The sequence below is a fragment of the Alternaria viburni genome, assembly GCF_023758015.1.
Source record: "Alternaria viburni strain BMP 2772 chromosome Unknown scaffold_34, whole genome shotgun sequence".
Classification (NCBI taxonomy): domain Eukaryota; kingdom Fungi; phylum Ascomycota; class Dothideomycetes; order Pleosporales; family Pleosporaceae; genus Alternaria; species Alternaria viburni.
This window is the reverse complement of record NW_026055803.1, coordinates 136,978-158,239: the sequence shown is the minus strand read 5'-3', so window position 1 is coordinate 158,239 and position 21,262 is coordinate 136,978. Positions and strand designations below refer to the sequence as shown.

Below are 21,262 nucleotides of genomic sequence, written 5' to 3'. Positions count from 1 at the left end.
AGGCACACAGTGATTGAGCTGCTGACGGATTGCTTTGCTGAACGTGCTGGTGCCGAAATGCAGGCACAACGCAGTTGAGTAACACAGTATATGATCGCAATGCAGATGTATCTTCCTAAACACCCTTGTTTCACAGTATGCAGCAGTAGAGCTGCTGACGGTTACTTCTACAGTTCGCTGCTAAAACCTCCGTATTGTCCTTCGTGTAGCCTCTTACGATGCGAGAAATCTTGCAAGATACGGAGGAACGTGGGTACGTTTGAGGGATACGTAGACAGATTCGGAGACGGCTTGATAAGCAGGATCTTGGTGAAGACCTCCGCGCTGTTGTCTTGCATCTTTGCTGGAAGGTAAGGGGTATTCGAGAATCATCGAGCAGTGCAACGATTGTTCAAACCTCTTCCCCATCGCGAATTCAGGTTTTCTTTGGTAGTTTGCTAGAAAGCTACCGTATCCACCAAACGATCCGTCTGCGTACTTAGTGACTATTGCCAATGACATACAGATGGCTACATGACCTTTGGGAGCAAGCACGATCTCAAGTACTTATAGGTATAGGAACGAACAGATAGCTTCTCTCATCACTACGATTCCAGGTATCAGTCCTTCCAGTACATTCGAAACTTCTGCCTTCCTTGACAGCTTAAGCCATGACCGATCCAAATTTACCAATCGATCCAAATTTACCAATCGAATCTCCAAACCGACGTCCTCAGGACTACGCCGATATGACTGGGTGGGGATTTGCACACAAGTTCGATCGCAACGTCCGCGGACACAGGCTGGAGGATGGGCACAAGAAGACTATCCAAGCCGCTGCCGCCATCGCAGACCAACTTAGATGGACTACATCGCAGATGAAGCCAGAGTACTGGCCTGACAAGGAGACATTAGTAGCAAAGCAGTTTCTGATGTCTAATCTGGTGCAGCTCCATCTGGTTTGCTACGAACCTCTGGAAGAGATTCGAAAACACATTATCAAAGTTGATCCTGATCTCTTGGATAAGGTATGTTACTAAACACCTCTCTATGACTGTTACTCAATGGTTTGGTGCGGCTAAAGGCTAACTTTATTGCAGAAGTTTAGAAAGGCATGTTGGCAAATGCCGCAACAAGCCCGAGACGATGAATCCCCAGTTGAGAGCCCCCTACCACCCGATGAGGAGAAACAGAAGAAGCCAACCGACAAGTTCTCAAAGGACGAGGACTTCCGCAAAGATCGACAGGAAAAGATCATGGCCAACCAGGGCGCATACTTCGATTACTTCGAGAATGATGGAGGTGACGAAGCGTTCACTTGGGGAGACGCGATAAGATCAGCCCTCAGGACGTGTGATGCCGCCTACTTTGAAATCGATCGTCATCACAGACTGCTCAAACAGCCGGAGAAGAAGTCGGGTTGGCGTTTGGACCGAATGGATGTTTTATCCAAGAGGAGAGGCATGCCGACCCGTTCAAATCAGGAGTTGTTGATCGAACTCGCTCTCAATCATGAGTTCGGAGGTCCTCCGTCTCCAATCAGCCGGACAATAATGGCCAACTGGAAGACCGGAAACGACGTTCAGCGCGCTCTCAACATCCACTTGGGGCGTTTCATAAAGCAAGAACCTGACGGCGGCGCACCTACCGAGACACGTCACTGGACTACCGACTTCGCGCGCAAGTACAACCATCCCCATGCTGCCGAGCCTGCGATGTTCTTCATTTGCACGCACGAGTACATCCGGCCAAATCCCGCGCAGCCAATCACAAAGTGGATTGTTGGAGGCACCACGCCGCTTACAGGAGGAACAACGGTCTGGTTTCCTTGGGCTGACAAGTTTTACAAGGCTGTCAGAGAGCAAGGTCTTGGTAGCGACTTCGTTGCGAAGGTGAAGGCGGCCAATGACGCGCAGAAAGAACATGAACAACGACTGCTTGGCGACACGACAGACCTAACTAAGGATCAACTATTCGAGCAGAACCTGTCTGCTCGAAAAGTCGTCATCAGCCAATTGACGAACGACTCAACCCATCAGAGGTACGTGGCTCGGATTCGCTGCCAGGGCCTAGCGATCAACAGTTTCATGCAGCCAGTCCAATGCTGTTATCGTTGCCAATGCAACTACCAGTACACAGTACTGAGCACACACATGACACCATCTACAGACTACGAGCCGACTATCGATCACTTGAAGAAATACGACTGGGGCAGGCATTGCCCATGGTTTCATCAGTGCGCCGAGGCACTTGCAGCCTGTCAGTGCTTCGCCTTCGATGATGCACAGAACGACGCCAACCGACCCCAGTCTCCCAGAGTGGCCGACCTGAAAGGAAAGTCTCTCAAGAAAAAGAAGAGCACCCACCTTTTTTAGTTCCAAGAGATGAGTGCGGTTGGTACGACTTTCGCGACACCACATCACTCCGGCATCGACATGCAACTCCTCCATCAAAACCGGCATTGCCTACCCTGCGGCGAAGAACGGTGCTGCTTCCCTCCTGTGGTCGCTTGATCACTGTCGAGCTCTCTTTCTCGTCTCTTCGTCTTTCTTCTCACGATGTTTATTACTCGTGTGTTCTCCTTGTCGCTTCTTTGTCTTACTTTTCGCGTTATTTCCTACTTGCGCATCCTCCTGGCTCCACCGTCCTTTCCCTACCCTTTCCCCTGCCCTTTCCCCTGCCCTTTCCCCTGCCCTTTTCCCTGCCCTTTTCCCTGCCCCTTGTCTCCTTTTCCTTTCACGCCTCCACCCTGTCTAGTGTCCATCTCATGTGGCGTTCGTCCACCTATTAGAAATCCCCTTCTCTCATTCTACGTTTGCCTCCCATAGCCACAACCAAAAAACCCAAAAAAAAAAATACCATTCTTTAAAGTGCTTCCTTACTATGATGTGATATTATGATGTTCTCTCTTAAGTGCCAATGGTGGTCCAACCACCTGTGCATATGCAATCTTGAGTAAGTCTTCGACTTGGATGTGTTGACTTCAACGACTGAACATCATCACTCTACCGCAAGATATGTAGGTCGTATATATGTATTTATTTTGATTTCATCCAGTCGGTCATCTCTTGGCATATACCACGATCGTGAATACCGGGTTTATCATGCCCTCTGCATACATCCAATCTATTTAAAGGTGCCATCATTCTTCATAATCTATAAAGTTTCAAGGGCTACGTTGTTGATCGCTTCATATGGGTTCGTGCCGCTGTGAGGGTTGGTAGAATCAACGCAGTTCGTAATGAGTTTGGCAAATACTCCTCCATCCGCACGACACATGTTCAATGCATTTGGTATGATACTCACGACTGTAACATTCGTCGTTTTGATAGCATGTCCGTAGAAAAGTAAAAAAATGCTCATGAATCCAACAACAGCGATCAACGTGACGTCGGGATGGAAGAATCTGGTCCGCATACGCACACCGCAAGTGGCGGGCTGACGCAAGCTGAGCACTTGACGATTGCTGTGAAGTTAAACTTTCCGATGTTTTCATGATCTGTTGTCTGCGCGCTTGCGGGGGTATCCAACAAACGCACTTTGATTGGACGGTGCCTAAGGTACCTAGGTAGCACAAACCGTGGTAGCTGAACGCAACCTTGGGGCCCTTTGCCATTCCCCGTACTCAACAAGATTCCAAAAGCCAAACTTAAGCGATTGATGCGCAAAAGCTCAGTTTTCTTTAGCTGGCTGGTATGGATTTCGCGCTCACGCGCGAGCCAAGTGGATTGTCTCCAGGGCTTGCTTGGCCCAACCTTGAAAGGTGAGAGCACGCGGGCGTGGCGCCTGTAATTGCCGCACAAACGCGGTGACTCATCCAAATATCTAGGTACTTATTAAGTGCGCACGCAAATCCTGAAACCACTCGTCCACATTTCTTCGTTGACTTCACCTCGAAATCCGACCTGGTACGAACTATCGATACAACCGCAACTTCGCTTACTCAACAATCTGTATTAGTCGTCATGGATAAGCCGAACTACAAGTCCATCCGAGAGAGGATGTTCGCGAAAAGAGAGAAGCTCCGATCCAAAGGCGATGGCGACACTTCCTCAAAAGATCCTGACGACAAATTCGAGAACGAGGGCCAGATCCTCGAAGCTGCACTACCAAGTGCGGTGGAGCAAGAGAAGTTCTGGGATTGGGTACACGCTGTGGACAAAAAGAGCCGGACAGTACCTGAAGGCGGAACGGCCAAGGATTACATCGATACTCTCGCGAAGACCGACTACGTGGACGACCGATCTCTCGGAAAGCTTTACAAACGCCTGAGCTCATACTTCTACCCTTGTATCCCGATTGGAACCCATCATGGTTATCGTTATGCCGTTAGTCCGTGTATGTTGATACTCGGACCTGATGAAGAAAAAGTCAACTGGGACGACCCACGTGAATTCGCCAGCGAAGGATTCATCGCGATCGATCTGCCAGCTGGAACGAGGATCTCGTACACGAATCCGGCTCGAGAGCGCTCGGCAAGGCAGCAGGATAATTCTTCAGAAGAATCGCGGTTCAGTTCCTCCAGTACCCACAGCATGGTACAAGGCAACGGTCATACCGGATTTGCTTGCTTTACGATCGGGAAGGTGCAAGCAGTCGACGCAAAGCATTGGTCCGACGATGGCAAGCTACCCGAAGGGAAAGATCTGCAGGAGATTCATTGGGAAGAGACAGATTGGGTCATGGTCGTTGTCATAGATGACGATGGCAAGCCTGGTTCTGTCTGGCTGCTACAAGACTTCGAGCCCATGATCGAAAATACGAACAACATCTACATCATCGAGCAGTCAAATACCCACGGGTGGGGCTACTTCCAGCACCAGCTCGACATGCGTCCGCGACCACAGCAACTTGCTGGTGTGAAGATTGCGAACAGAGTCAGTGACTTGTCCGAAGATTTGAAGTGGACCATGGACGAATACATTACGGCGAAGTACGAAATCGTGCAGGCAGTACTCGCGGAGCGTAAGAACGGTCGGTCGCCTGTCATCGTCAGACAGCTTCCACTGGACAGGGACGAGGGCCAGAATTGGATGGAAAACAGCTCAGGAACTTTGGAAGACGACTCAACGCCGGAACTGTCGAGGCTGCGCATTTGAGACGACTACTAGCGGATAAGAGATGCGAGATAGATACTCTTGGAAGAGTGAGCAGGCGGGCTTTCCATCTGTGTTTTGATCTTAGGTTTGAGTGTTGCAGGAAGCGGTGGTTTTCTTTGTTTCCTTTTGTTCTAGATCTCCTTTGGGTTACGAGTTTGTTCCTTGATTTCTTGCAATGCATGTCATAGAAAAGTCAATCAGTATGTTGCCGAAACCTTGGATATTGTTGCGCCGTGAGAGGAGCTAGCTTGGAAGGACCCTGCTCCCAGTAATCATCATTCTGACGCACATGCCGAACACACTGAATGAAGACACCGTTACAGCGAGCAAATGTACATGAAGATGCCAACATGCGAAGTTCGAGCAACAGCTCCACGACCATCGGTCGGTCCTAACTGCGCCGAACCAGATGTTCGGGGGTGCGCCACACGGCCCGCTCGCTCTAACGGTCTAGCTCCATCCAGCCGCCGTTTGGCCCTTTCCACGATCCCGACATCCGTAATCATCTCGACAAGCGACACGGCCAAGCCATGGAGCTGACGACGTCTCTCCTCCTTTGCACGCCTTGCCCTCCCCTCTTCAGACTAGACTCCTAGACACGAGACAAATACCAACTTCCATTCACTCCCTTGGAACTCTCTTATTGCTTTTCCCACCTTCTTGTCATCTCATACGTGGATGCATTGAGCGCGTTCTTCTAATCGATACCTGGCCCGACCGAGTCCCTGCATAACGCGAACATAATACGAAATCCTACCACACGATCCGGCTACCCAATGCGCCCTTCCACGTTTCCCTAACTACGCGAAGACCCCCGAGAGCAGCGCACGCGACTGCGCCTACCTTGCTGCCACGGTGCAAGGACGAGGATAGTCCTAGGGGAAGATGCCGTCTGTTGCGCAATGGCAGGGCACACCCTCAGTCAAGGGCTCGACTGAGAGCATGCGCATGGCGTTGCTCACAGCTTCGCTCATCGGCTTGCAGTAAATCTCCGCTTCCCACGAGTTCTTCCTGCACCCTGTACTAAGCACCATGCAGGTTCACGTGGAATGTCGAAATGACATACTGCACACCCTACCTCCTCGAGCTCGGGCTTACGAAATCGAAGATATCCCTCGTATGGGTCGCCGGCCCACTTTCAGGTCTCATAATGCAGCCTATCGTCGGTGTCGTCGCGGATCGATCTACCTCTCGCTGGGGCCGCCGGAGACCGTTCATGTTCTTTGGTACGATACTGGTAGCCATGTTCTTGCTGCTGCTGGGCTGGACGAAAGAGGTGGTTCGGTACTTTATAAAAGACGAGGCTGCGGCTAAGAGCGCAACGATATACGTGGCGGTGTTTAGTATATACGGTATTGATTTCGCTATCAATGCCGTGCAGGGGAGTTGCAGAGGCCTGGTCGTCGATACGTTGCCGATTGCGAAACAGCAAATGGGCAGTAGTTGGGCGAGTAGGATGGTGGCGGTCGGGAGTCTGATTGGGTACGGGGCGGGAGCGATTGATCTGAAGAATGTGTTTGGACCTATGTTGGGAGATACACAGTTCAAGCAGTTGACGGGTGTTGCGGCGTTGACGCTCTGCTTGGCCATTGGGACAACGAGTTGGGCTGTCACCGAGAGAGTGCTCATTAATGATGGGGCGGAGGAGGGCAAGGAGCTGGATCTCAAGCAAGTTCTCGGTACCATCGTGCATACTGCTTTGAATCTGCCTAGAAGTATCCAGGCTATCTGCACAGTCCAGTTCTGGGCTTGGATTGGTATGTCATTATTATATTGTTTCTGTGATCAAGAGCTGACAGTGGCTAGGCTGGTTTCCTTTCCTCTTCTACAGCACCACGTGGGTTGGTGAAGTATACCTACGATACGACGCCCCAGCAGAAGTCAAAGCTGCGGGTGACCTCACAGGCAAAGTCGGCCGCATTGGCTCCATGGCCCTCATCGCCTTTTCCATCATCACATTCGTCATGTCTGTTCTCCTGCCTTTCTTCGTACAGAGCCCAGAAGAAGACGAAAAGGGTCCTGGTTTCTCTCGCCCACCTAAGCAGTTAACGGGACTGGCGAAATACAAACCAAGCCTGCTTACCGCGTGGACAACTGCGCATTGTATCTTTGCAGGAAGCATGGTCATGGCACCTTTTGTGAGAAGTTTGAGGCACGCAACCATCATCATCGCTTGCTGTGGCGTGTAAGTGACCACCATCATTACATCACCCATGAAGCCTGGATTAACACAACACAGATCATGGTCCGTGGCCTGCTGGGCTCCCTTCGCCTTCCTCGGCGTAGAAATCAACCGCCTCAATACCTCCACCTCGCACTCCGCCCACCCAAAGCGCACTTCCATCGACCTTCCCGAAGCGCAATCCAACCTCGAAAAGGGCAGCGCGCCTTCCTCCAGCGGCGGAGCAAGCTCAGGGCAATACCTCGGCATCATGAATCTGTATACCACGCTACCTCAGTTCATGGGCACAGGGATCTCGTGGGTAGTGTTTTCCATCCTGGAGCCCGGGAAAAGCCCGGAGCTGAGCGAGGCGCCGCCAGAGGAACACCACAAGACGGATGGCCCGAATGCGATCGCGGTTTGTCTGTTCATTGGGGCTTGTTCGGCGTGTATGGCCGTTGTGGCTACGAGGAGGTTGGGGAGGATACAGGGAAGACTGTAGAAGCATCATTGCCATGTCCATGTCAAAAGGTTCAGTTCTTGCTTCACGATTGCAACTGCCGGAAATAGTGTGCTTGCACAGGCCGCTAGTCGCCAGTAAAGAACATGACTCTTGGGGACATCCACCCCCAACATGCTGCCATCCGTGGTTGCCCAGGGGCGCTTTCCGCTTTTGGGTTTAGGCAAGCGCGATGGAGCCAGAGTGATTTTGCTAAGGGTTTGCTAAGGATTTTCCAGAGACCCGCTTTGTTCTAGAAGGCAGGTGTGGCTACTAATCGAAGCTGACGCTGATCGGACGTGTGTAGAGATCGTATTCGCTCCAGGGCGGCCGTGGCGGTATACAGCACCTCAGTGTAAGTACGGTGTGCGCTGCAGTCGCTCACGACCGCGATAGTTTGATCGGGGCATTTTCCGGCCGGCTTTGGACAGGTCGGAGGAAAAGGCTCGTCAACCAATGCAATGAAAAATATGCGCTCCCCATGTCCCCATGTACCCTCTCCCAGTACCGGCGGGCAAGGTCGGCCGTGGCCACGGTGCAGGGCAGTCGACGTGGTAGACTACTGCGCGCACAAGCAAGTGAGGTATCGCCGCCAGATAAACTTGAATCGCCCGTCTACAGTGTCGGAGAGATGCAAGGCAGGGCACACGTGCCACGCCTCTGCCCAAAAGACGGTCAAGGTACAAATAGACACGCCGCCCGCCTCTGCCTCGCGCACTGCATCTCTCCCCGTCCACGGCAGCGTCGACAGTCTTGGTGGTCGCAAAGGCTTTGTTTGTTGCCGTCTCGCAGTGTCCGGTTGGAATTCGCACTAGGCGTGACTAGTGCCGTAGAGGGGCGACCTTGCCTTGCCCAGCGCCTGTTCTTCTCGCTCAGCCCGCCGAACAATTCTGCGGCTCACCCACAACATCCACCTTTTGCACCCCAACTCGCCACTCGCAGTCCGACATCACTCATTTGCCAAGATGTCTGAGCCGATCCGCAATAAGAAGATGGACTCCATCTCCGCCCCGTAAGTCGCTTCCCTCCCCTCCGCCACACAATTTTGGCCTCGCCCAAACACCACCATCACACACCCCCAACATGGACGTACCTCATTCTAACGTGCGCCCTGCCAGCACCCCCCAGAACACACCCGCCAATGCCGCGCCCATATCGTCGCGCGCCCAGCAGCCCGGCGTCAGCAGCATCAAGGAAGGTACGTCGCACTCTGCCACGCTCCTGCCCCTCCAACCCCGCCTTGTATTCTCGTGAAGGCCTTGACCGCTAACTCGCTTTTCCACAGAGGAACTAGAGCGCACTGCCGCCGGTCTCTTCGCCGCCAACCCCGCCCTCGTCGCCATGATGCAGAACAAGCTCGGCTCGCTCGTCGGCCGCTCCAGCGGCTACATTGAGTCGCTGCCTGCCTCGGTCCGCCGTCGTGTTGCCGGCCTCAAGGGCGTCCAGAAGGAACACTCCAAGCTCGAGGCCGAGTTCCAAGAGGAGGTCCTGCAGCTCGAGAAGAAGTACTTCGCCAAGTTCACACCGCTATACCAGACCCGTGCCAAGATCGTCAACGGCGCCGAGGAGCCCTCAGAAGACCGCGTCAAGGTCGGCGAGCAGGTAGACGAGGACGACGAGGATGAGGACCAGCCCGAGGCTGAGCTCAACAAGGACGAGGGCAAGGACGTCAAGGGTATCCCAGAGTTCTGGCTCAGCGCCATGAAGAACCAGATCTCGCTCGCCGAGATGATCACAGACCGCGACGAGGCTGCTCTCAAGCACCTGACCGACATCCGCATGGAGTACCTCGACCGCCCCGGTTTCCGCCTTATCTTCGAATTCGAGGAGAACGAGTTCTTCACCAACAAGACCATCACCAAGACCTACTTCTACCAGGAGGAGAACGGCTACGGCGGCGACTTCATCTACGACCACGCCGAGGGTGACAAGGTCGACTGGAAGGCCGGCAAGGACCTGACCGTCCGCATCGAGAGCAAGAAGCAGAGGAACAAGAGTGAGCATCTTGATATCTGTCGGTATTTGACTAGCAACTAACTTTCTCAGACACCAAGCAGACCCGCGTCGTTAAGAAGACCGTGCCTACAGAGTCGTTCTTCAACTTCTTCGACCCACCCAAGCCCCCACAAGACGACGACGACGCCACCTCCGATATCGAGGAGCGTCTCGAACTCGACTACCAGCTCGGTGAGGACATCAAGGAAAAGCTCATCCCCCGCGCCATTGACTGGTTCACCGGCGAGGCTCTTCAGTACGAGAACATTGAGGACTTCGACGAGGGCGAGTTTGAAGACGAGGATGATGAGGATGAGGACGAGCTCAGCGATGACCGCGACGAGGAGGAGGAGTCAGACGACGAGGTAAGCAGTCCAAGTCACTCTCTAAACACAACCATCTAACGCAGTATCAGAACGACGGCACAAAACCAAAGCAGGAGGCTGCTGAGTGCAAGCAGAGCTAAATGCTGCACCAAAAACTCTCGCATTCCCCAGATCACAATATCCCCAGTCGTTTTGAGCGGCATGTTCGGTCCAGGCTAGCCTCCCAGTCGCCTTCCATCACACTGAGATGTCTTTTAAACGACTCTCTGCGTCCGATATTTCACTTCACGATTTCTTACTCGGCGTAATACTGCATCAAAAGAGTTCAGGGGTGTTCGTTCGGCAATGGTTGGTTGGAGCTCTCTCTGGACTAGATATCTTAAGAACTACTCAGTTCTCCCCCTCCCCCACCACTTCTTCCCGCCCCTCCAGACATTTGCTCGAATAGGTTACTGGATTCTTGCCACCAACGATCACTAGCATCTAAGGCGTTGTCTAGGTGGGGTTTTGCAGCATGTTTCCTTGGGTCAGGCATGTCATGTTTACGAGGTTTTTTAGACGGCGTAAATAGTCTTGAGCGCATGTCACGGGTCAATGAAAGAAAAGTTTGAAGCCTCACTTTTGGGTAGTAGCCAGCGTGACCTGTATGATTTAGATACAATGATGCTCAACCTCGGTGGGATTATGCGATAACGGTCGCCTCACCTCGCTATCTAGCCTACCACGTCTCACTTTCAAGAGCTGGCGTATATGCTTTGGTTGTCTACATATCCTTGCACCCAGCGTCATACCTGAGATGTCGTGCGTGTGCTTGCCTTGGGGGCCCATGTCGAGATGCGTAGTGCGGGGTGGTGGGGGTTGTGCCGGGTGAAGTTCGGGCGTCGAAAAATAATTCTGGAATGCGACATCATCGGACGCGCCAGAGCACTTTACGCTACACCACACTATACCTCTCTGACGCCTCAAACTCCTCTCCAATTACCGCGCAAAGCGTATCTGCTACCTGAGAATTGGATATACTCGACTATCCTATACATCGCCGCCCGCGCAACCCCCGACACCCTACGCGATCTCTCCACGCGACCGACTCTGCGACGAGCCTCCACAACACCATGGCGCGCCAAAACCCCAACATCGTTATTACGGGCACACCTGGAGTAGGAAAGACGACACATGCAGAGCAATTAGCGCAAGCAACAGGATTCCAGCACATCTCGGTGAACCAAATAGTAAAAGACGAAGGCTACCACGAGGGCAAAGACGAAGAAACAGGGAGTTGGATTGTAGACGAAGACAAAGTACGCATAGCCACTAGCCACCCCATCCCAGCCAAACCCTACCACCCACACCACTAACCCCACCCCTTTAGCTGCTCGACCACCTAGAATCCCTCTCCCTCGCCGACAAAGGCGGCTACATCCTCGACTGGCACGCGTGCGACCTCTTCCCCGAGCGCTGGATCGACCTCGTCATCGTGCTGCGCTGCGACTCGACGTTACTGTACGACCGCCTTACCGCGCGCGGCTACAAGGGCAAGAAGCTGGAGGAGAATATGGATAGTGAGATTATGCAGGTGTTGCTTGATGAGGCGAGGGAGAGCTATAAAGAGGAGATTGTGGTGGAGTTGAAGAGCGAGAGTAATGAGGATGTGGAGGGGAATCTGGAGAGGGTGGAGCGGTGGGTTGAGCAGTGGAGGGGGGATAGGCGGGAGGAGTAGGGATTGGGCGGAAGATGGGTGGGTGGGGTGCTGAGAATGGAGGGATGGGTGGGATATGTGTGATGCGTTATGTGTTATGATACCAATACGGCATTTATGGGATGATGATAGTGGGTGTGGTGGCTTCATGCACCGCCCGATTCTTTCCATTGAGAAATATGAGCACAATAATGATTGTTGAGCTCTACGCCCCAGTCTTCTGACTCGCCAGCCATTCCTTCAACTTATCTAGCGCCTTCGCTCGATGGCTAATCTTGTTCTTCTCGCTCTTGTCCATTTCAGCGTATGTCTGACCTTCGTATTCAAAGCATGAGTCCCAACCTAAATACACGCTATTAGCCTCTTCCCATCTCCATTACACAACCCTCCAACACACTTGAAGGGAAAGGCGCGGTTTGCTGACTTACCGAAGACGGTAGATCCCCGACTTTCCACCAACTTTCCGTCGGTACGGCCTTGGAAGAGGATGGCTTCGTGGCCGGGGCCTTCGCAGTACCCGAATGTGCATACGGCTTGGGCGGATTTGTCGTCGAAGCCTGAGAGCATTTTGTGGAGGTTGGGGGCGCCGAGGGAGAGCATGAACCATTTGCTAAGGGAGGGAGGTTAGATGGGTGGGTTTGAGGGACAAGAAGCAGATGGGAAAGATTAGGTGACATGAGATAAGGGAGGATATGGGCGTACATATAAGGGCCAGGCAGGTCATTCATGGCTTTGAAGCAGAGACATGTGTCTTCTACTAGGACGGGGCCTTGTACCTATCATCAATCACATCTTCAGTGTTTGCAGAAGACTTTCTCTTTGGCACCATGACTTACGGCCTCGGCTGCTCTCCGTGCTTTGTCTTTTGTAACTTCCTCGACTGTGCCTTGGATTTCGACCAAGTCGACATTTTGGTTGCGGAGCTCTATGACGCCGGAGAGAATGGCTTGGACTTCGGCGAGCTTGTTTTTGTTGCCCGTTATGAAGTTTAGGGTGGTAGGGATGCGGGAGGATGCCATCTTTGTGAGTTGGAAGTGGAGAGTGGGAGGGCTTGGGGTTTGATGAACTTTAGCAGACTTTGTCAGCTAAGACTTATCTCGCAACTATACACAAAGTTCTGTATATACCTATTGAAGTTCAATACAGGTTTGAATGACTAGAGCAGAATTAGTCAATTTGCAAATGGAAAGGGCGCTGATGGAAAGAGCGGTATCGTCTCGGCCGACAAAGGGCGTGCAATGCCACACTTCAGACCAGCTAGAGGGCTGAGCAACGTACATTGTCAGTGCTGATAACTAAGCACTCGTCTTACACCGCGATGTTGCAAAATCTCTGTCTAACGGCATCGTGATAGGGCTGAGGGGTCCTTCAATAAGCGAGCTAAGCAGGGATCAACGGTCTAGTGCCTGCATTGAATGTTACCGTGGCCTACAGAACATCACGTTCAGCCGCATCAAATCACACCCTGCAAGGTTCCCGAGTCCCTCAAAACGGTTATCGCCGTCTTTATTGACTGTTCGCGACTTCAAAGCCCTGAGCTCGCCGAGCAAGAGCCTCATGGGGTGAGGCTGGGGACATCATTCGATTCTTATTCACGACTTCACCGCGCCCGACACTCCCTCTGCAGTTGTCCGCACGACCTCACCGGACTCTGGACATTTTCCGTTTTCGTCATTCGGGGTAGAGTCATCGCCGAGCACGGCCCTGGACTGTTGGTTTCGTCACCGCCAGTATGGGTTCCCTCAGGACTCTGTTCCTGAGCGTGTATGCCTCGAACAGCGTTATAAGGACGTTGTTTCTGCCATTATGCTACACCACACTATTCAGCCCGTTCATACTCGCTCTGGCCTGGTACTTTGGATTCGGTCAAACTTTGCAAAACTCTATACCTGAAGACTTTTCCTGGTTCGATCTGCTACCTGCATTTGCAATTTCAGCAGTCTTTGTGTTGCTACCGACAAGGCTACTTTCAAGTCCAGGAACAGTTACCAAAAGTCACGATGGGAAGAGACGGGTACAATCGCTGCCATACTGGATACCCGGGGTACGCCACCTCTCGAGCATCGCATATGGAGGCGAGGAGTGGTTAGCCAGCATTCGGTAAGTGTGCTCGTAGCGTACGTGGACTTATCTGACCGAAGACAGCGACTCTGCAACCGCAAGCATAGTGGCGTACAAAGCTGCTGGAACCAAACACAACGTCTTATTATCGGAACCCCTACTTGACCAGCTCTACAACAACTGGGGTGACCTGGAGCTGACAGACAACAACCAACCAGCTATCCTCCGAAACGCCTTCAGCCTACCGAAAGTCATGGAAAGTCATTATCTCGAGCTTCAAAATGAGATCAACCAGGTTGTCAAAACGGAATTATACGACGAAGCGGCCAGAGACAACTTGATTAAAGCATCGCTGCGCATCTTGACCGAATCGCTTCCGGACCTCGTCACATTCAACTCATCAATCGTCGATCAAATGCAGTGGGAGCGTGTCTCAAACGTGGAACTTACGGACGGAACATCGGAAGCCGAATGCGATCTCTTCACACTCCTCAACGAGTTCTGCTGCAATGCTATTCTACCCCCAATCGTTGGGGCCCAATTTACAGAGTCCTATCAACTCCTTGCCACCGATCTGGCGAGCTGCAACGAACAATTTTGGGCTCTCGCGCTTGGATTGCCGCGACTAGCACCCATCCAGGGCTTACCGGGGGCAGCTCTAGCACGAAAGAGATTACTGAGAAACTTTGCAAAGCAATTTGAAGACTTGTCGAATCCACCAGTGAGGAGGGTACCAGACGACGATGAGAGCGTGAGCGGGGAAGAAGACACAGACGCCGATGTAGTTACCCCTCTCATGAAGTTGAACGAACTCTTCACCAAGCATGAACTACCAGCAGAACTACGAGCTTCGATCGGGCTTCACGTGGTTCACGATATCTACTCAGAGGTCATGCCGATCGTATTCTGGACGGTCGTACACATCTACTCTTCATCCAAGGCGGAAAGCGCTAAGGCTTCACAAGATTCGCCTCTTGAGAGGATCAAAGCAGAATCTAAAGCATGGGCTCAAGCCATACAGCCCCCGTCGATACACCCATCCTTCCCAGCACCGCCAGAGATACGCTACGGTTCAGTGAAGGAAGTGCTTACACCAAACTCGCTATCTTATCTTCGCTCATGCATCAATGAAGCTCGACGCCTATACAACTGCTCTGTCAGCACATATAAAGTCCAGAAATCACTTCATTTGAAAGATGACACAGAGCAATGGGAGCTAGAAGCAGGCTCGTACGTCGACGTGGGCCTCTCTCGATCTCTCAGGAACTCATCACCAACACATCACATCTCACCACGAACCTTCAAGCCCGACCGTTTCGTGGATACCCCAGCGTCATCATCCATCGTTTCGGCCACCGATACCTCGCAATCCTACAAAACCAACCTCATCATTTCCATCGTGTCCGGCATCACCCAACTCTGGGAAATTTCACCTGCGCCAAAGAAGAGCTTCTTCGACCACATCCAAGAAGCAGGGAACGAAGCGTCATTCGGTGCCGAGGCGCCTACTGCAGAGCAAAAAGCCGCTAAAGAGGAAGCGAGCAGGGAGAAAGAAGATGCCAAGCGGAAGGGCGCCAAGTGGGTGCTTCCCAAAGCGGTTGATGGAGCGGGAATAAAGGTTCCCAAGGGAGACATCCGGGTCAGGATACGGAGAAGGGAAGGGTTGCCTGCTAGCAAGGTTGTGCGGAGGATTGGTTAGCGTTGATACTGGGGCTTCACCGGAGCCAACGTGCGTGCATGACCAGCATCGGGGTGTAGATACTAGCCGCGTAATACACACATCGGTATCCAGAGAAGTCTATGGTATGGAAAGCTTTGCGGAGCCGCGATAGTATATGCCCGTAAGTATTGACCGTGGCACGGGCCGGTCAGACAACAACGACATGTATCGGACCGTGAAGTGCGTACAGTCAGAGCAGGCAAGCATCCAGGTAGCAACCACGACCCACGATCACCATCGACGATGAGAACCACTCTATCCCACCCATGCAGCGCCTATGCAATCCACCTAGTCTGACACTCTCACCCCAGCCCAACCCAACATCTCCACCCACTACTCCACATCCCTCCCCAAACTCTCCACCCTCCCTAACCAGCTATCCACGATCGATCCCGATGCCCATACTCCCGTACCTGCACGCGTTCGCTGTCGCGAAGTAACGCTGGCTGGTCTCCCCACCTCTCGTCAAAGTAGCGGTGAAGGCACATTTCTACGACTGAACCAACGTCGAAACCTGAATCAGCAACCACAAACTTGTCCTCTTACCCGCTTCCGCGCAAACTACGCGAAATACAAGACTGCGCAAGGCCACATCATCTCATAACGATCAGCGCGGTCTTGGAAGTCGAGACGCTTCGATTTTGCGTGGTATGTAGGTCATTTGTATTGATTGTCGCATTGGCATTGGCATGCTCACACACCGCAGGATTGAGGTTCGGAAAGGTCCGCTTCGGCGTGACACTGTTTATCAGAGTTTGGGTTGCAGATCAAAGTTTATGGGATGGGGATTGTGAGATGGTTAGGGGGTACATCGGAGGTTGTGTTTAGTCGGATGCTGTTGTGCATGGTGGTCGGACGTGCAGGGTTCGCCGACAAGTCGTCATCAGAACTCGCTTATTCGCTGTGACGTGCGAAGGCCCCACCCCACACAGACGCTTCATTCTGATCGATATTAGGCCGCTGGAATCAGCTGTCAGTCTGCATGGACGTTATATATCATCTAGTTTCACATTCTTTCATCAAAGCAAAGAGCTTCACAGCCTTCCTAGCTCAGTGGTAGAGCGCGTCACTAGTAACGCTAGACTCGGTTCGAGTCGAGCTAGTCCCGAAAGGGACGTCACGTGATGACGAGGTCGTCAGTTCAATTCTGGCGGAAGGCAATTCTTTCTTTTTGCCAAAAAGATTTTTTTTTTCTAGGCTAGAATGCATGCGAATAGCGCGTAGAAGTGGCTGGAAAAGCGCGGAAAAGTGTGTGCGTACACAGCGTGCGTGGCGTCCCTCTTTCCAGAGCTAGACGTGTACCCTTTCCCCGAACACTACCCGCTCGCACTGCGCGTGAACATGCCCACTTGTAGCCACATCTCTTTTTACTTATCCCGACAGCAGGGTTGCGATCGTATACTTAAACAAAAGTGAAGTGTGTGCAGATTATAGTCGCGCGAAAGCCCCTTCTACGTTGCTCTTTCCAGATACCTCTGCACCCCCACACCACTACTATCCTACACCAATACACTTGCATTGCGCATGAACATGCTCACTTGAAGCTACATTCCTTTTTGCTCATGCCAACAGCAGGGTTTCGATCGTGTACTCAAACGAAAGCGTCGGACACAGGCTATTGTTGTGCGAAAGTCACTTCTGGGTCGCTCTTTCTAAACCTTGGAAATCTACACCTCTTTCTAACCTTACAATCGCACTAATCGACCTACTGCTACATGCTTGTACTACTCACAACATATGTTCACTTGGACTCGCTACCTTCACGACGGCCCTTGCCTAGCAATACCCAACAGCGCACGCACCATCGACATGAACACGATCGTCACAAGTCCCCCTCTCTTCGACGATCTCGCCTGACATCATTTCATCACAACAATGCCCAGTCACATCATTGCACAGTACTGAATTGGAACTCATCAATGTCATTTCCATGATACTTTTCCCGCATGACCTGTTAACACCAGATGCGGATCGTACCCCATGCACGCCATCACTGCCGCGGGATCGCATCAAGGGCATGTTTATCTTTCATTGTAAACACAAACACCTTTGGAATGCCGATATCATGCCGCGGTAAGTTGAAAAGACCCAAGAACCCCTTGCCTATCCAACAAGACCTTATACCTCTTCAAGGACGGTCTCCTTGAACTCGCGCTCAACCTTCTGGCCAGAGTCGTCCTGGCTTGACTCGCCGTGGAGACCGAGGAGGGCACCAAGGTCGAACTTGGGCGCCTTGAGGAGCTTGACCTTTCGGACGTGGACCTGTGCCATGTTAGCCTGTCATCCTCCATTGTCCATGCAACCACATACGTTTTGGAGGGGGTAGATGCCCTGGGTGGCCTTCTCGATCTCGCGACCGATGACCTCGGGGATGAGCTTCTGGGTGAGCTGGGCGAGGGTGCACGAGCTGGCGTCGCGGGCCATGATCTCAACCATCTTCTTGCGGATGGCCCTGATCTGGGACGACTGGGCGTATGTGGTCTTCTTGACCTGGTTCGGTCGGCGCTTGGTGAAGGCGATGCAGAAGAGGCGGAGGAGGTAGTCGTCGGTGGTCTTGACAACGACGTTGGCCTCGATGAGGGTTTGCCACTTGCGGACGAGGGAGCGGAGCTTGTCGGAGGTGAAGTCGAGACCGTGGAAGTTGGTCAGGCAGTTCTTGCCCTGGACCTCGTCGACGCGGAGCTTGACCTTGCGGAAAGCGTGGTCCTCATCCTTCTGGAGATCGGCGAGCGAGACCTCGAATATCCGGCCCTTCAGAGCGTCGTTGGCGTTCTTGAGACCGGTGGTGCGGTTGACGAGGGTCTTTCCGACACTGCAGAGAGCGAAGAGTAAGCATAGAGTCCCCGTGTGGAGCAGCGGGAATTCTTACTCTCGGACGGCGAAAGTTCCTGGCGCCTTGATGTTGTACCAGTCCTTCTTCGCGAAGGTGTCGGTCTTCTTCTTGAGACCCTTCTTTCCCTTTGAAAGACGCTTGTTCTTGCCGACAGCCATGATTGCGAGTCTTGTTGTCGGTCGTGGAAGGGTGGTTGTCGCTGTCGATGTCGGAGACTGAGAACTCGCAAATTGGTGGTGTTCGAAATCGCTTAAGCGAGCCCAGTAGCGCCGCGCATCACGTGTGCCAAGCCCAAAATCGAGTGCGGCAATCAACTGCAGCAACAACGCTCCAGTGCACATCACGGGAAGATCAGCAGTGAATGGATACAGAAGTAGGGTATGCTGATCGCGTTCGGATGCATTGCGGGCGACATAGCAGCGGTGATGCTGCACTTTCGGATCTCTCGAGTCGCCATATGTGGCGCATGCGATACCTGCCTTTGCTGCACCATCATAGCTGTATAACAGCAGGAAGGCGCGGCAACTGCGAGGTGCGCATGATATGATATGGTCGTCGCAATAGTTGGGTAAAAGATGGTGTTGAAGCGAGTCCATGACCACGCAACTCCAGTCTCGCGTCTCTACCTTGGTACGTCTGCGAAACCAACATCACCTGCATCACTTTGTTCACACACTAACAATTTGCGCTGCCAAGTAATGTACATATGTTACATTGCTGCGGTTCTATCTACGCAGTTCATTCAGCTGTGGCGGACAGACTAACTACCCATCGCACACGCTAGCACCCCCATCCAAATTCCAGTTACATCTTCGCGTCTTCTCCAGCCACCGTCAGCAAACGTCATCAATGCGATCATCATCGCAGACGAGTTACTGCGTCCAGCATCACGAAGAACATGGATATACATCCTGTAACGATTTCCTTCCTCCTCTTTACATCTCGACATTTATTGTCGCGACGTAGATCCGTTGGTCCGACCCATACCCATTACCGTTCCCCGTGACAATAGAGACGATGGCCAGATGTATGCCTTCCAACAGCGCAGTTTCCAGATTGGAGACTATCAGCCTGCGGCGACTTGATACAGAGTACTGTACAGTTGCTCATAGAAGAGAACGTGAGTCTGGTAGGTGTAGCGGTGGTATGGCTGGTGTTGTTGATAGAGACGTCTTTGTTGCATGACATCAAAGACTGATGCATGTCCGATCATGTCTTGACGTCAGATCGGTCTTGTTGACCATATGGGTTCTGGTTCTGGCAGAACTTCTCAAAGTCAGGAAAGCTGATGTAGCCATCTGGAAGAATGTTAGTCTCATGCTACTTCAATCTGACATGCTCAGTGCTTACCCTGCTGCCTGTATTGGCGGACGTAGCGGTCACTCTCGGTTCTTGACATGGAAGGCCTCTCAGAAGTGTAGGCCGGTTCCGACTGCAACCTCGATCGTGGAGTGAGCATCGGGCTTCCAGGTGGCGTCTCGCCTCGAGGTGTAGTAGGCGATGAAGCAACCTTGGCTAGGAGAATGGAGGCCTTGGTCGGGCTACCGGATGTTGATGTTCCAGAGTCCCGTCGAGAGGTTACAGGCACAAGCGTGGTGAGGCATGGCGAAGAAACGGTTGATGGTGTTAGAGGTGGCCGCCGGCTTGCTGAGCGAGATCGTGCAGGCGCCTCAGTAGGCAGCGAGAAGTAGTATCGTGGATGGCTAGACATGGCGAAGATGTGCGTCGATCGACAGAGAGCGAGTGTTAAAGTCGGAGAATTACTGCGGTATGGAATTGAAGAATGACGGAGGGCGGGAACGGGTAGTATGTATAATGGCGTCCAAATCGCCTAGACGCTATTCACCCCATACTACCGAATGCATGTATGTATAGTGACGCCTCTGCTCGTTCCAGGCACCCTGGTCGACGCCAGGTGCATCAGCAGCCCGGAGCTCCCCACTCGACATCGCTGGCCTTTCGGGCTAGTTATGCATGCCGAAGTGGGTACCGCCAGAAAACGTGGACGTTCTGAATTAGTCTGCTTGCAAGGGAGGTGTGCTGTCACGCTTTGACTCGCCCTGACTCGCCCCTGATGCACACAAGACCACCTCACCTCCATTTCTCTAGTCTGGTAGTCTGCTGCGAGCTGCTGCAGGTGTGAGTTGGCCACCGCCGACGATGCGGATGACAATCATGAAACACTTTGTCGCGATTTAGTCAACAATGGCAGCGTACCTCGAGAGCCAAATCGGAAAGGTCGATTTCGCCTTGGATGCGCTTGCGGTGTGGCAGGTCATTCGCGTCGGCCGTTCCTGATTGGCATCGCGCTCCTCGATCCCAGGCCTCGCCGGAAGAGCGGGTGCACAGCCATAGCGGCGCCGTCGCATCCTCAAACCATGGCATCGGCGGATGCAAGCCGCACTCCCAATGAACATCCGTCATGGCTGCGCGGTGATGACACAGCCAGCGCTGCCCTGTTCTCCGCCCAGTTCCCGGCGAGCCTTCCTTGTTGTGTATCAGGAACGTTCGAGAGGGTCACACGTATGCTTATCCACAGCCTAATCTGTTATCGAGTCCAGACGTCGCTGCAGACCACCGTGCGGTTTGTGCGACGAGACAGGTACCGGACTGCAATGAGCCTCATTCATATCGGCCACTTTGTCGGTGACGACATTGTCTCAGCTGAGGGTTTCTATTTCTGCCGTGTCATGCAATGCGGATGACATCCCTTGTCATCGAAAGTCGAGAACGTCGTACTTGCAAGGGCATCCTTCCCCTACTTTCGTGCGATCCGGTTGGAGCATAAAGACACGCGAGAAGACCAACACTTTCGACACCGGTCGCTATTACATAGCCTTTCATAACTACCGATCGCGTGTTTCGATTTCGCATGTCACCTCGGTAGTGTCTT

At 52.7% G+C, this 21,262-nt stretch overlaps 9 protein-coding genes and 1 non-coding gene across 10 annotated transcripts; 7 read left to right on the top strand and 3 right to left on the bottom strand.

Moving 5' to 3' along the window:
• Positions 1–728: 728 nt before the first annotated feature.
• J4E79_010902 (uncharacterized protein) lies at positions 729–2,354 on the top strand (the record flags this gene model as incomplete). The annotated part of the gene is made up of 2 exons (XM_049359733.1): positions 729–1,007; positions 1,080–2,354. 2 exons carry the CDS (start codon positions 729–731, stop codon positions 2,352–2,354), a joined length of 1,554 nt encoding a protein of 517 aa, XP_049205832.1.
• A 1,590-nt stretch (positions 2,355–3,944) lies between these two features.
• J4E79_010901 (uncharacterized protein) lies at positions 3,945–5,078 on the top strand (the record flags this gene model as incomplete). The annotated part of the gene is made up of 1 exon (XM_049359732.1): positions 3,945–5,078. The coding sequence occupies one exon, from the start codon at positions 3,945–3,947 to the stop codon at positions 5,076–5,078; it is 1,134 nt and encodes a 377-aa protein (XP_049205831.1).
• Positions 5,079–5,963: 885 nt separating this feature from the next.
• On the top strand, positions 5,964–7,741 carry J4E79_010900 (uncharacterized protein; the record flags this gene model as incomplete). Its single annotated transcript, XM_049359731.1, has 4 exons — positions 5,964–6,061; positions 6,117–6,835; positions 6,885–7,263; positions 7,318–7,741. The coding sequence occupies 4 exons, from the start codon at positions 5,964–5,966 to the stop codon at positions 7,739–7,741; spliced, it is 1,620 nt and encodes a 539-aa protein (XP_049205830.1).
• Positions 7,742–8,821: 1,080 nt separating this feature from the next.
• Positions 8,822–10,199, top strand: J4E79_010899 (uncharacterized protein; the record flags this gene model as incomplete). Its single annotated transcript, XM_049359730.1, has 4 exons — positions 8,822–8,936; positions 9,024–9,734; positions 9,785–10,098; positions 10,149–10,199. The coding sequence occupies 4 exons, from the start codon at positions 8,822–8,824 to the stop codon at positions 10,197–10,199; spliced, it is 1,191 nt and encodes a 396-aa protein (XP_049205829.1).
• A 972-nt stretch (positions 10,200–11,171) lies between these two features.
• On the top strand, positions 11,172–11,776 carry J4E79_010898 (uncharacterized protein; the record flags this gene model as incomplete). Its single annotated transcript, XM_049359729.1, has 2 exons — positions 11,172–11,357; positions 11,429–11,776. 2 exons carry the CDS (start codon positions 11,172–11,174, stop codon positions 11,774–11,776), a joined length of 534 nt encoding a protein of 177 aa, XP_049205828.1.
• A 184-nt stretch (positions 11,777–11,960) lies between these two features.
• On the bottom strand, positions 11,961–12,774 carry J4E79_010897 (uncharacterized protein; the record flags this gene model as incomplete). The annotated part of the gene is made up of 4 exons (XM_049359728.1): positions 11,961–12,097; positions 12,184–12,365; positions 12,458–12,531; positions 12,592–12,774. The coding sequence occupies 4 exons, from the start codon at positions 12,772–12,774 to the stop codon at positions 11,961–11,963; spliced, it is 576 nt and encodes a 191-aa protein (XP_049205827.1).
• A 713-nt stretch (positions 12,775–13,487) lies between these two features.
• On the top strand, positions 13,488–15,515 carry J4E79_010896 (uncharacterized protein; the record flags this gene model as incomplete). Its single annotated transcript, XM_049359727.1, has 2 exons — positions 13,488–13,855; positions 13,901–15,515. The coding sequence occupies 2 exons, from the start codon at positions 13,488–13,490 to the stop codon at positions 15,513–15,515; spliced, it is 1,983 nt and encodes a 660-aa protein (XP_049205826.1).
• Positions 15,516–16,575: 1,060 nt separating this feature from the next.
• On the top strand, positions 16,576–16,696 carry J4E79_010895. Its single transcript has one exon. It is a non-coding gene; the product is annotated as a tRNA-Thr (tRNA).
• A 958-nt stretch (positions 16,697–17,654) lies between these two features.
• On the bottom strand, positions 17,655–18,527 carry RPS1 (ribosomal 40S subunit protein S1B; the record flags this gene model as incomplete). The annotated part of the gene is made up of 3 exons (XM_049359726.1): positions 17,655–17,798; positions 17,847–18,348; positions 18,406–18,527. The coding sequence occupies 3 exons, from the start codon at positions 18,525–18,527 to the stop codon at positions 17,655–17,657; spliced, it is 768 nt and encodes a 255-aa protein (XP_049205825.1).
• A 1,051-nt stretch (positions 18,528–19,578) lies between these two features.
• Positions 19,579–20,080, bottom strand: J4E79_010893 (uncharacterized protein; the record flags this gene model as incomplete). Its single annotated transcript, XM_049359725.1, has 2 exons — positions 19,579–19,667; positions 19,720–20,080. 2 exons carry the CDS (start codon positions 20,078–20,080, stop codon positions 19,579–19,581), a joined length of 450 nt encoding a protein of 149 aa, XP_049205824.1.
• Between the last annotated feature and the right edge of the window lie 1,182 nt (positions 20,081–21,262).